Source organism: Diabrotica undecimpunctata, chromosome 3 (assembly GCF_040954645.1).
Source record: "Diabrotica undecimpunctata isolate CICGRU chromosome 3, icDiaUnde3, whole genome shotgun sequence".
NCBI classification, from domain to species: domain Eukaryota; kingdom Metazoa; phylum Arthropoda; class Insecta; order Coleoptera; family Chrysomelidae; genus Diabrotica; species Diabrotica undecimpunctata.
This window is the reverse complement of record NC_092805.1, coordinates 115,631,289-115,646,198: the sequence shown is the minus strand read 5'-3', so window position 1 is coordinate 115,646,198 and position 14,910 is coordinate 115,631,289. Positions and strand designations below refer to the sequence as shown.

The 14,910-nt window shown below is 35.3% G+C and overlaps 1 protein-coding gene across 2 annotated transcripts in view; it reads right to left on the bottom strand.

The window, feature by feature from the left end:
- The window catches only part of LOC140437266 (putative inorganic phosphate cotransporter), a 114,183-nt gene that overhangs the window by 49,459 nt on the left and 49,814 nt on the right, over positions 1-14,910 (bottom strand). The window contains exon 1 of one of the 2 annotated variants that reach the window (XM_072526689.1): positions 1,031-1,339. The exons of the other annotated variant lie outside the window; for it this stretch is intronic. Coding sequence (XP_072382790.1) covers positions 1,031-1,097 — 67 coding nt within the window. The 5' untranslated portion in view covers positions 1,098-1,339. Of the gene's footprint in view, positions 1-1,030; positions 1,340-14,910 lie in introns of those variants that run through there. 2 annotated transcript variants of the gene reach the window in all.

Below are 14,910 nucleotides of genomic sequence, written 5' to 3'. Positions count from 1 at the left end.
AGGAATAATGCTGATCTAGAAAAGCTTTCCATTGGAGTTGGAGACTTCGTAATTGTATCCGACTACGTCGACAGCTTTCCAGGAAAATTCGATGGATTTGTAAGAGGCAGTAATAACTGTTACGGTTGGGTGCAAGTAATGGTACTTGGTGAAAGAAGTTTATGGCAATGGCCCGAAGTCCCAGTAAGAAAATCCTACGACTTGGGTAATATTGATTTCACAGAGCCATTGGAACTTGGACATAACCGATATTTCTTTCCAGATTTAAAAACAAAATTGTAAATTGTTTTATTTTTTGTTTAAAAATGATGTTTTTTGTACACCTAGGGTCCTATGTAGAGTTTCATTTTAGTTTTAGTTTTTTTTTGTTTGAAATTTAAATAAATATTTTTTTAACTAATAAAATGTTTATTTATTATTCATCTTGTAGGGTGACTTAAGCCCAAACACTAATAATCGCAGAGAATTCATGAAAAATGTAGCTTGAGACAAAGTCACCCGACACCAGCGGGTGACTTTGCACACCACATTTTTATTTTTTTTTGTAATAAAGTAAGCGCTTCGTTGTGTTTTAGTGTAATTTTTGTAAAAAAGTAGTTAAAGACTCAAATACAAATAAATTAAGAAAGATACTTTTATGTATTTAGAATACTGAAATCTACGTTCAAACTTCGAAAGTGAGTCAAAGTCACCCGAAATTACGGTATTAATTTCCAACCCCATTCTGCTGCTCTCTTCTGTGAGTATATTCATTAGTATCTGGAGATGTTATGGGCATACCTTATGTTGTTTAGTATTAGAGCGCTAATATTTTATGAAAATTGAGAAAACAATAATTTTTAGATAATGATTTACACATATTGTATACTAAAGAAGTAGTTATCTGTAGGTCTTAAGAATATATAACTCAATTGTGGGGATTTAAAATATATTTTGTAGTATTTATAATCTATCTTAACGAATTTGTGCTAATAAAAAAAATAATCTTTATTTTTATTCTTTATATCTATTTTATTGTATAGTAACTTACGTATACGATTTCTGTTATCAACTTCTTCACTAGTACTAGGAAGAAGTTGTTCCAAATCCTCATCCATAATTTTGATGGCACAATAAACTGACTGTCCCGAACAGTTTTCACATTTTTATAATATATTCTAGAATAACCTGCATTCTATAGCACTATTTACAAAAGTATATATAATAATTATATTTAATAATAGTTATTTAAAGTAAGTTTTATTAAATTTCGCAAAAGTGTTGATATTAAAATACAAAGTGTAAACTATTTGAAAACATTGGGATCCACTATCTCTTCTATTTGAATCTAAACAGACATTTGAATCTCTGTTGACCCACCGATAGGGGTCAAAAAAATATATCGCCAAGATAAGATTTTAAATCACTTGAAAATAAAAATCATTTGGTAACTATAATAATGAGTAATCAAAATGAGAACACTAGTTTGCGGAAGTTATAGATGCTATCCTAATAATAAAAGAGAGAAATCAGATGATAAAATACTATAATAGTATAAATAAGGAGAAACGTAGAAAAATATTTGTAAATATGTTATATATAGCTTGAAATCTATGCAAAAAAATGAGGTTGGAATAATATAAACAATATTTAAAAAATATATAATAAAGAGTGTAGAGAAATGATGTTGACAATTTTGGAAAGTTTCGAAATATTATCAAATAATTTTGAAAAAAAACTACAGGTATGTCAAAGGCATCCTTGACATTTAGATGGCTTTTGCTTCCTGTCAAAAATTCACTTTCGTGTTTCGTCTTTCGCTTCCTCGCTATAACAGTCTTATCACATAACTCAAAGAAGAAAGTTGTTCTCAACAGACAGGGCGGATGGTGCTCTTGAGCTGCAGTAGAAGTACTTCAAAATTAAACCCTGGTCCTCCAAGTCAGCGTCTGAAATATCTACAATGTTAAAAAACCCAACAAAACACCTCGGACGAATTGTTAAATAAACGACGACGCACGCTACGAAAAAAGAAATTGAATTTTGGAACTTATGATGAAGAAATATTATTGACCATATTATAGGACCAAAAATCTGACCAAATAACTACTAAAACTAATCCAAAAAATAATAAAATAAAACAGAATTTTTTCTTCTCCTCCTTTTCCTCTCTTCAAAAAGGGAGGCAAATGGGTTCCGGAAAATTTCAGAGGAATTATTTTATTAAACACAATACTAAAATTAATAGTTAAAGTAATAATAAATAAACTGAATGAAATTATAACACGATGCTATATTTATAATAAGGCAAGTGCAAGAGAAATCATTAGAATACAACAAACCGGCCTATCTATGTTTCGTGGACCTTAAAAAGGCATTTGACCAGGTCAAACTAAAGGACGTTATCCACTTATGAAGACAAGAGAAATACCGGTAGAAATAATCAAAACGATCGAACATATCTACCAAAACATCACAATAAAAGTAAAAGAAGAAGAAGAACTAACTGACCCTATTGAAGCTGGCAATGGAATAAGACAGTGAGATTCCTTAAGTCTTCTATTGTTCAACCGGACTATTGATAAAATAATAAAAAAAGTAAGAACTAAAAAAGAGTACCAAGTTGGAGAAAAACAACTTAAAATATTCTTCTATGCAAGCAACATGTTAATTTCCCCAAAAAAAGACAAAATGTATAGTTATAAAAGCAAATTTACCAAGACGTAAATTGGAGCTGGAAGGTCAGATAATAGAACAAGTGATGGAGTTTAAATATCCAGGAATCACATTATCTAGCTACAGAAAGCTTGAAACAGAAGTAGAAGATCAAGTGAATAGAGCAAACAGAGCATCAGGTTGCCTGAATGAAACAATATGAAGAAATAAAAATATCGGGAAAGAAATGAAAGACAAAATTTACAAAACAGTCATCAGACCAATAATGATACACGCGGCAACTTTGTTCATGTGGTGCATAGAGATGGTCTCGAGAAGCTGGCATTGCAGGGAACACCAACAAGCTATGTGGACCACATTACAAAAGAAGTGAGAGGCCCACTAAACCATTACTTCAAAGTTGCGGGAGACAGAAAAATATGGAAACAAATCACAAAACATAATTCAGAATTCAAGGTGGAACGATGTTCGAACCGGATGACCGACTAGGAAGACGTAGAACGAATATTAACGTTTAAGAGGAGATGGCAATAATACAAATTGGAAGGTTATTAATATGGAAACGTACAAAAACCTGATTAGCTCAAAATAAAGAGATGGAAATTGTTTGAGGAGACTTATGGTCAGTAAAAAAGATTTCATGATAACTACATAAATGCTGTTCTAACATACTTATAGATTTAAACGCATTGTAAACTTACACACTTATTTAAAACACTTCAAAAACAGAACTACTAAAGATATATTTTTTGAATAAACACTCCCTAGATTTGTTAATCGCGTTAAAAAGTTTGCGACCCGGATCAGAATTAACTAAACACTGACTGCCGTGGCTAAACTATTTATGTTTCATACTCAGAATAAGTGCCAAAGTGACTAAAGTACTCAAAAATTCATAACTTATCGTGTCATACGAGAACCCATCAATTATCCAACATTCCTTCAATGTTATGTATATTTGTCTGGGTCCATCGAAGTTGCATACTTGTATTACTAAAACGTTAGCTATGGCTACGTGATTCACTTGTATTATAGCGAATAATTGAAATAAAGAACTATTAAAATTAATCACCTATTAAAGTATGTTGATAAGTAAGTATGATTCACTTTATGGATTTCGCGCCTTTTACAAAATTAGGTATAACGAAAGTATAGGAAAAACATAAGTTATTATACATTTATTTATAAAAAATTATTGCTGCTTTATGAATAATGGTTCAAATGAACATAAAATATCTTAAACCTACAATTTCAGTCGTCATTTAGATTCAAATTGTATTACCATTTCCTCTCAAGGATCCCGGAAACGATCAATATAGTTGATAATTGCAATTATTAATGATGCCGATCAATAAAATTGATAATTGCAATTTTTATTGATGTTATTTAGGGTAGCGAGTAGACACTTTTCTACGATCCCGATAGATAATAAGCCTACTTCTGAGAGAAATCATTGCCCCATCCCTTTGTCCTTCCAAAATCTAGTTACCTATTTCCCAGCCCTCCCTGGTGAAGGGCACAGTGATCATCAGAACCAGCTCAAGGCACCGATGTAATGATACTGGACCGGCTTGAACCTGAAATACTACAAGCATAAATGGAACGGTTTAAATGGTTGTGGTACTGCGATGGGGAAGGCAACGGGAAAACCACCCCATTATATTTATCACAAATCTAAATGGCAGACGGAAACAAGAAAATGGCCCTCAGTCCGGGCACCCCTTAAATGGGAAGAGGGTGCGAGGAATCCCCCCGTCAACTACTATTGAGGGCCAAGGAAGTGGACAAAGAATTCGAACATATGACAGGATAGTACGCATTGCCATCTGAAACGTACGCAGCTTATTCGTGTCTGGGAAACTTGCAAACACTGAAGCCGCGATGAGAAGAATAAAAATAGACATCTTAAGGACGAGTGAAGTAAGATGGCTTGGTTCAGAAAAAAAAAAACAAAAAGATGGATACATCTATTGGTCAGGAGAAACCGACCCAACACATCAATATGGAACGGCTATATTAGTATCGGACAAAATTGCGCAGTCAGTCATAGACTTCACCCCTGTAAATGATAGGGTAGTAATGTTGAAATTAAGAACAACCCATAGAAACCTAAATGTTATTCAGGTCTATGCTCTAACAAGTGACGAATCAGAGGAAGAAATTGAAACCCTTTATAACAGTATAGATGAAATAAGGCTACTGGCAAAAAAAGGCGAGATAACAATGATTATGGGTGACAAAGAGAAGTACGAGAATTCTACCAAGAGATCAAACAGCTAATGAAGATCACAAAGAAAAATGCTGTAAACATTATTATGGGAGATTTTAATGCCAAAGTAGGTGAAGGGAGGACCGAAGACGTAGTAGGAAACTTTGGTCTGGGCCAAAGAAATGATAGAGGAGAATTACTGGTCCAATTTTGCCAAGAAGAAAATCGATCGCAAACACCTGGTTTAAACAACCAAAAAGAAGATTATATACATGGAAAGCACCTAGCGACAATCAAAACCGCATAATAAGAAACCAGATTGATTATATATTAATTGACAAACGGTATAGAAATAGAATCAGGGGAGTTCAAACATATCCCGGGGCGGACATCGGTTCCGACCACAATCCTGTTGTTGGTAAAATTTACACTTACAAAAATCTCAATGAAGAAAAATATAAAGAATCCCAGAAAATCATCTGAAACATAATCAGGAAAGCCAAAGAAGAATGGATGAGCAGCAACTGTGAGGAACTCGGAGATTTACTAAAAAAGCATGACTACTTTAATGCATTACAAAAAGATTTGTTTTTTAGCTTTAGAGTACATACCCACACAGCCAGACACAAATTTTTCAAAAAAAGATACAAGGATTACACAGGGATTACACTCTTCTCGCCCAGGGGCCGATCAGGGCATTTTTATAAACGATAAAAGGTAGGCCTCGGATAGATAAGTATACGTACATTAAGGAAAGACATCAGGTATTAACAAAGGTGGTTATATATGTATATTCGTTGTTCTGACGAAAGACAGACAACAAAAAAATTAAGGAAGTCACAAATATGAAGAAAAAAATCACTACTAACAACTTAGTAGATGATAACAACCAAATAGTATCTAGTCCAGAAAATGTAGAAGATATCTGGGAAAAATACATCAAAGATCTGTTTGATGACGAGAGAACAGAACCACAAATGAATATAGTACAAGAAACAATACTTGATATATTAACAATGAAGAAAATCTTCAAACGTTAACACTATTATTTAACAAAATATATACCACTGGAATCTTCCCAGAAGACTGGCTTAGATCGACATTGATACCTATACCCAAGAAAAATAAAGCAAATAGATGCTCACAGCTCAGATTAATTAGCCCGATGAGTCATTTTCTGAAAATTTTACTCAAAATTGTACATCAACGAATATACAGAGAATGCGAAAGAAACCTGAGCGACAATCAATTTGGATTTCGTATGGGGCTTGGTACAAGGGAGGCATTATTTGGTCTCCAGATATTACTACAAAAATGCCGAGATCAGCGAAAAGACGTGTTTCTCTGTTTTATCGACTACGAAAAAGCGTTTGATCGAGTAAAACATACAGAACTTATAGAAACCCTAACACAACATGGTATAGACCATAACACTGTCATCATCATCATCATCAATCAGCCAATCCCGTCCACTGCTGGACATAGGCCTCCCTCAGTTCTTTCCAGTGTTCTCTACACTGGGCCGCTTGTAGCCAGTTTCCCGCTACTCTTTTTATGTCGTCGGTCCATCTAGTCGGTGGTCGTCCTCGGCTTCTTTTATAATTTCTGGGCCTCCATTCCATAATTCGTCTTGTCCATCGTCCATCTTGTGTTCTGGCTAAGTGTCCTGCCCAGTTCCACTTAAGTCTCGTGGTTCTTTCGATGACGTCTTGAACTCCTGATCTTTGCCTGATTTGTCGGTTTGTTATGTGGTCTCGGAGGCTCACATTCAGCATTGCACGTTCCATGGCTCGTTGTGTAACTCTTAGTTTATTCGCAGATTTCTGCGTGAGTGTTAAAGTCTCTGCTCCATAAGTTTGTACAGGCAAAACACATTGGTTATAAACTTTTCGCTTGAGACACATGGGAATTGAACTTTTTAGAATATGGCTTAGTTTGCCAAATGCTGCCCATGTCAGGCCTATTCGCCTCTGTATTTCATTTGTTTGATTGTCTCTGTTTATTTTGATCTCGTGTCCCAGATATTTGTAAGTGTCTGTTTGTTGTATGGTATTATTGTCGATAGTTATATTTCCACTCATTACGAGATTTGTCATAAGTTTAGTTTTCTCAAAGTTTATCTTTAATCCTGCTCTTTCAGACAGACTTTTAAGCGAATGTAGCATAGAAACCGTATCCTGTAAGTTATCTGCGATTAATACGACATCATCTGCAAACCTCAGATGATTTAATCTTTCTCCATCTATATTGATGCCCATATCTTGCCATTGGGTGTTCTTAAATATTGACTCTAGAGCTGCCGTGAACAATTTTGGTGAAATATTGTCTCCTTGTCTTACTCCTCGACCTAAGCTGAATTTTTCTGTGTCTTCGTGTAGTCGTATACTTGATGTAGCGTTCTCGTAGATGTTTTTGATTAGTGACGTGTACCTGTAATCTATTCGGCTTTGATTTAGGGCTTCCAGTACGGTTTCAAACTCTACAGTATCAAAATCCTTCTCGTAATCGACAAATGCAAGAACCAGTGGTATGTTGTACTCGATGCATTTTTCAATTAAGATCTTTATGGTGTGCAAATGGTCATTTGTGCCATATCCTCTCCTAAAGCCTGCCTGTTCTTTGGGCTGATAGAAATCTAGTTTAGGTGTTAGTCTCTTTGTTAAGATTTTCATAAAGAGTTTATACATATGTGTCAAGAGGCTGATGGGTCTATAATTTTCTAATTTAGTAATATCACCTTTTTTGTGTAACAAGACTATCACTGCATTGTTCCAGTCTTTAGGAATCTTTACCATAACACTGTAGCACTTATTAAAAAACTATATTGGGATTAAATGGCGTCGATCAAAATAGACAATCGTCTGACAGCGAAATTGCCAATAAAAAGAGGAGTTCGTCAGGGCTGTGTACTTTCTCCACTGTTATTCAATATATATTCCGAAAAGATCTTTCAAAATGCCCTCGAAAATATTGAAGAAGGAATAAAAATCAACGGAGAATACGTAAACAACTTAAGATATGCAGACGACACCGTCATTATTGCGGACAGTGCTGAGGGTTTACAACGACTTTTGAATGTCATAACCAGAGAGGGAGATAGCTTGGGACTAAATATAAACACAAATAAAACAAAAGTAATGGCTGTTACACGTGCACCAAATGTCGACATTAATATTTGTATCTATAATAAACATTTAGAACCAGTACAAAGATTCCAGTATCTTGGTTGCCGGATAACAAACGACCTTGACCACGAGGTCGAAATAAATGCTCGTATAGAATATGCTAGGTCCGCATTTCAACGAATGAAAAAATTCCTAATAAACTCTACGTTATCGTTGGATATCCGATACCAATTTGTAAAAACGTTTATTTATTCCATATTGCTATACGGAGTGGAAACATGGACTCTCGAAATTACAAGTATGAGGGGTATAGAAGACTTTGAGATGTGGGTTTTTTGAAGGATGCTGAAGATCTCTTGGACAGAGCACGTGACCAACAACGAGGTGCTAAGAAGAATGGGCACTGAGAGAGAACTCCTAAATATTGTAAAAAACAGAAAAACGAGTTATATAAAAAAAATACAACTTCTTACGACTTATAATGGAAGGGAAAGTGGAAGGAAGAAGAGGTCCAGGAAGATAAAAATGCTCCTGGTTGAAGAATGTAAGAGACTGGACAGACATGGACACACATTCGATACTAAGAACAGCTCAAGATAGAGAGCAATTTGCTGTAGTTATAGCCAACCTTCAGTAATAGAGAAGGCACCTTAAGAAGAAGAAGATGGGTGACTTTAACGCCAAAATTGATCGTGGTGCCGAAGGAGACAACATAGGAGCATACGGTCTCGGTACCAGAAACAATAGAGGAGATTGACTGGTACAATTCTGCGTAGAGAATAACCTGTTAGTATCCTACACGTTCTTCAAACAACATCCTAGAAGGCTATACACTTAGAAATCACCTGCAGACAGAAAAGATAAAATTATTAGAAATCAAGTTGACTTCATTTTGCTTGAGAACAACTTCAAAAAGTAGATAAAATCTACTAAAACATATTCTGGAGCTGACATTTATAGCGGTCACAATCCAGTTATAACGGATTTTAGGCCAAAAAGGTTTTTTAAAGTTAAAAGGGAAATACTGTCAAGAAAAATAGACATCTTACAACTGAAGGACCCTTGTAGTAACGTGGACTGCTCTAAAAACGAAAATAACAAAGATACAAGAAGACAACATCGGGTTCACGAAAAACAACAGAAAACAAGAATGGATAATGCAAGAGATCATTTACCTCGTAGACGTAAGACGAAAACATAAAACAAACTCAATAGAATACAAACGAGTCAATAAAATTAGTGCAGAGAAGCTAAAGAAAACTGGATGTCAACCAAATGTATAGAAATTGACCAACTTTAGGAAAGATACGACACCTTTAATGTCCATAAAAAAGTGATTGAAATGGCAGATAGAAACAGAAAGAGAAAAGAAACAATATTAAGAAAAAATAATATCGAGATAATTATAGGTACAGAAGACAAAATGGAAAGATGGAAAGAATGCATTCAGACACTTTTTGACACTTTTTGATCTAATAAATGAAAAAGGTCCAATAATAAAAGAAGAAGTTATTTATGAAGTAAAAGCTCAGAAGAACGGAAAAGCCACCGGTCCAGAAAATATTAATGTCGAAATACTTAAATTAATTGCAGACAATGAAAGTAAAAGCCTCGACTTAATAACAGCACTATTCAATAAGATATTTGACACAGGTAAAATACCATCAGACTGGCTAAAATCAACATTCGTAACATTACCAAAAAAATCCAATGCCTCACACTGCAATGACTATCGAATATTAAGCATGATGTCTCATGCCCCTAAAACTTTTCTCAGAATCATTTATACACGAACTTACAAAAAGTGTGAGTTTCAGATGAGTAACACTTAATTCGAATTTCAAAATGAATTGGGAACACGAGAAGCTCTTTTTGCCTTAAATGTATTAACACAACGATGCAGAGACATGAATGTAGATGTATATGCATGTTTTATTGATTATCGACCAGCATTTGACTGCGTTAACCATAAAAAGATGATCGAAATTTTGAGAATAACTGGAATTGACGAACAAGATTTGCGAAATATCTTAGAATTATATTGGCACCAAACGGCAAGAATTGAAATAGAGCAGATAACATTCGAAGATATACAAATTTGACGAAGAGTGCGAAAAGGTTGCGTGTTATCACCGCTATTATTTAATCTGTATTCGGAATCTATATTCAGAAAAGCATTAGACAAGGTTCAAGGTGGGATCAAGATTAACGGAACCAGCAAGGACACCATCAGGTACGCTGATGATACCGTCCTAATAACAAGTAACGCACAAGAACTACAAAATATAATAAATGCGGTAGTTCGTCACAGCGAAATGTTCGGATTACATCTAAATGTTTCCCAAACTAAAATTCTAGTATTTTCCAATAAAACAAAAATTATCCAGTACGTTTGTTGGAAGATACCAATTCGACGTAATATTTCTTTGTTTTTGACTCGGTCAATCCAACTTATTCTTAATATTCGTCGATAGCACCACATCTCGAAACTCTCAAAGCCTTTTATATTGGCCTGTTTTAGTCCATCCTTCCAAGCTGTACAACAAGGTACTACATATGATCTTAACATTCTTATTCGAACCGGGAGACTGATATGACGATTATTAAAACGTTTCATCATTTTTATGAAAATGGAGTTAACATGGACCTTATTGGCCATCTATGATACAATATTGAAAGAACGGATTGGTGGTGTAACAAGACGGGGACTTTTAAGAGTTTCACAATCCAACCCTCCTATATTATCATAGTAAATATATTCCCTAATGATCGGCATACTCAATAACTATTCCAGGATTAAATTGCACCTACATCTGCTCTGTTTAGCGGATAATCCAAGATGCCGCCTATGTGACGAGAAGCACGAAACTTCCTCACATGCCATCTGACATAGCTAGGTTTGGCCTCTCAGAGATTAGTAGTCTTTCGATTGACACATCCAGACGAACCAACTCAAGATGGTCTCTTTAAGGAAACTTGGGCTTTTTATCGATTTGAGTGCACTGGTGTGGGCTTAACGCTTGATGTAGGCCTTCACTGATTATAGCTAGATGGTATTGGGAAGATCTCTAGGTTTTCAGAATCACCAATCTTAGGTCTTAGGTCTTTCGTTAGGTTAAGGTTAGTTTGTTAGGTTTTTTATCATTGTTGTACACTGTGATTCTTTCGGAATTTTAATTAGATCTTTTATAGAAACTTGACATAATTAATATCTGAAAATTAAGGATATGGAGTTCTTTTTTTCTATTCGAATAGTCGAATAAAGGCCTCTTTCCTTTATCGACATTCATCCCTGTTAAGGGTAAGTCGTTTTCACATTGGTCCTGCGACTCTTTTGATATCGTCATGGACGGTACGGTCATGGACGATATCAAAAGAGGTCTGAGGTCTTCCACTTGGTCTCTTCGCTTCGTACGGTAGCCAATTTCCAATTCCTTTGTTCCATATTCCATCTTCGAGACGTTCGTTGTGTCGTTCCACTTTAATTTAGCTGCTTGCTTCCCGGCGTCCCTTACTTTTGTGTTGTTCCGGATTGCTTCGTTTGTTTGTCGATCTAAGAGTGAGATACCAAATATATGTCATTCCATGGCTCGCTGACTTTTTCGAGCCTTGGCCATGTTCATTTTTGTGAATGCCCAGGTTTGAGCTCCATAAGTGAGGACGGGAAGGATACAAGAGTCGAACACTTTAGTTCGAAGGTTTTGTGGTATCTTTTTATTTTTCAGTTTGTATGAGAATTTTCTTAATGCGGTCCATCGAATTTTTACTCGTCTATTTATTTTAGTAGTTTGATTTTCTTTGTTTACCTTGATATTTTGGCCCAGATATATGTATTCTTCTGCATGTTCTACTTTTGTCCCTTGAATGGTTATCGTCGGTTGATCATCCTTGTTCGACATTAGTTTAGTTTTGCTCAAATTCATTTTCAGTTTTTTTTAAGGATTCTGTGTGAAGCTCATCGATCATCGTCTTCAGTTTTTTCAGCTGTTCGCTATAAGTTTTACATCATCTACGTATCTTAGGTGGTTTAAATATTTTCCATTTATCGAGAGTCCCTTCGTTTCCCAATTTAGTGATTTAAAGATGTCTTCAAGTGTGGCTGTAAATAGTTTTGGAGATATGGTGTCCCCCTGTCTTACTCCTCGGTTTATTGGCCTCGTTTTTATTCCATTATCCATCGTGACTACCATTTCCGTATATTCATATATATTATGTATTAATATCCTATATCTAAAATCTATTCTGCTATTAACCAATGCTTCCTCAATAGCCCATAATTTTATGCTATCAAAGGCTTTTTCGTAGTCTATAAATGCTACACAAATTGGTAATTTGTATTTGTTAACTTTTTCTATTAGAAGCAGTTTAGTGTTAGCAGTTTTCCATTCCTGAGGTATGTTTCGTTCAAATAGACGTTTATTAAAAAGTATTTTTAGGTACCTGACTACTTCTCCGCCTTCTTTCAGCATTTCTGCCAGAATTCCATCATTGCCCGGTGCTCTATTTCTTTTCGTTTCTTTATTGACTTCTCCTATTTCTGCTTCGCCAATTTCGAGAATTACTTCAGAATTTGCGTTTGTTATTTGTCTTTTCAGATTTTGCTTTGAAGAGTCGGGTTTTTGGATATGCCCAATTATTCCAAAATATTTAGAGACTTGTACCAGTTCCAGTTATATCGCTTGACTAAAAGTTGACTAAAAACCTTATCACTTCATCATTATCACCCAGAGGTAAAACGTGAATCATCTCTGAGTACACGAAGTACCCTTCCTCCCAGTTGGTTTTCGCCTTTGTGTATGTTGAGCATTTGAATTACCATGACCAAAGAACTACCCTGCTCTTGGTAAGCTACGTACACTTGTAGCGAAACGTCGAGATAAACCCCTACACGAATTCTCCAAACAGGACACGGTCTAAACCCAGCAGATGATTAGTTGATAATCATCTGCCGGGTTTACAACAAAAAAATAATATTTTTTTATTGTCAATATTTTTTGACGGTCACTAAATACGATATGCATAGTATAACAGTACGGTAATGCTATTATCTTATTCACCCTTTTTCTTTAATTAGAAATGATCTAGTTCAGCGTCTCCCAAAGTTTTTTGGTCAAGGAGCACTATTCAGGACAGAAATTCTGTAGGGAGCACTTACACCATAGTGCACCTGAAACCTACATAGGTGCCACAAAGAACAAGAGATATTAGTTGGGGGGATATTAACCAATTCATTTTCTATTCACTTTATTAAATTTTTTTTAATCGCAAACATAAGAAACTTAATTATATATAACGAAAATCAAAAATAAAATGAACACAAAGATCCTATTTCTTAAAAAACGTAACGTCTTCATTTTAATGTGAAGAATGAGGCTGCCTTGATTTGCACAGGTTAGTAATATCCAGTTGAGTTTGGGATAAATGCAATCGAATGTCAGATTCCGCATTTAGTCGGGATCTATATTTTGTTTTAGTGGCCGCATACTTACAGAATTCTGCTTTACATAAGTATGTTGTTGCAAAAGAGAGAAGAATAATTTTCGCTTTACCTAACAAAATTATAAATTCGTCTTTGAGTTGACAGCAAAAATCTACTAGCGATTTACTTTTAGAACGCTTTTTTTCTCGCAGAATCCGATGTCACATCTATCGGGCATTCGTACTGCCGAGATGTTAAGGAAGCTGGTTTTTTTAACATTGCAAGGTATGGATCTGCAACCCAGAAGTTTTCTTTAATTTTGTCGTAGAATTCCACAGGAAAATAATTATGGAAGTTTTCAAGTAAATTTAGCAGATTGATTGTGGAACTCGTTAAAGATAGCTTCAGGTATATCCGATTCCAGTTCTTCTCTAAATTCTGTGATTAGTGAAAAGCTATTCAGATTTTTATTTTTCATCGATTCTGACCCAAAAATTAATTTCTTCCTATCTTCTTCTACGGCACTACAGCCCAAAATGAGCCTTGGCCTCCTTTATTTTTTGCCTCCACCCTTGTCTGTCTGTGGCTGCTCTTCTCCATACACGGACTCCTATACGCTTTCTTCCTATACGCTTGTATTTTATCATTGGTGTTAAAGACAGTTATTGTCTTTCCCTAAAGCGAGAGACTAACTTCATTGACCTTGTTAAAAATACCTGTTAAATATGCCAATTTAATTAAGAAATGCTCGTTACATAATCGATCATTCAAGGCAAAATTGCTGTCAATTAGGAAGGTTCTAACTTCCGCTCTCATTTCAAAGAGCCTAGCTAAACATTTGCCGCGAGAAAGCCACCTTCCGTATGAAGAAGTTAAGACGAATATATACTGCCCATGTTATCGCACATCACTCTAAACAGCTTTGTATTCAGTGGTCGTGATTTGATAAAATTAATTATCTTCACAGTTTAGTCCAAGACTACTTTTAAGGAAGGCGGCATTTTTTTCACAGCAAGGGTATGGCGTTAGGGGATACTGTGGCTATTACTGCATTCCTTGGTTTTTTCCTTTATTCTTGAAATGACGTCCGACGTTCTTCCAGTCATAGCCTTCGCGAGTCGGTGCACATATCGACGCAGTTATCCCAGGGAATACCATTCTCTGTGAAAAAGCTTTCTATTAACTTGAAAATTTCGGCACCAGTTGGGTTAGTTGTCAATGGTTTGCAAAAAAGTAAATCCTCTTGAAAAGACTCCAAGTGCTGGTACCGCACAAATGATATTAAAATTGGCAACCCAGCTACATCTGTCGACTCATCTATATGTAGTGAAAACTTGGTAGATTTTATTCGAGAAAATACGGTAGCTTTCACATCCTCCGCTAAGTCTCCGATGAGGTGCGATATTGTATTATTTGACAAAGATACCATGCTTTCTAGTTTCTTGGCTTTATCGTTCAACATACATTCAATTATGTCCTTGACGCATGACTTAATGGGATTT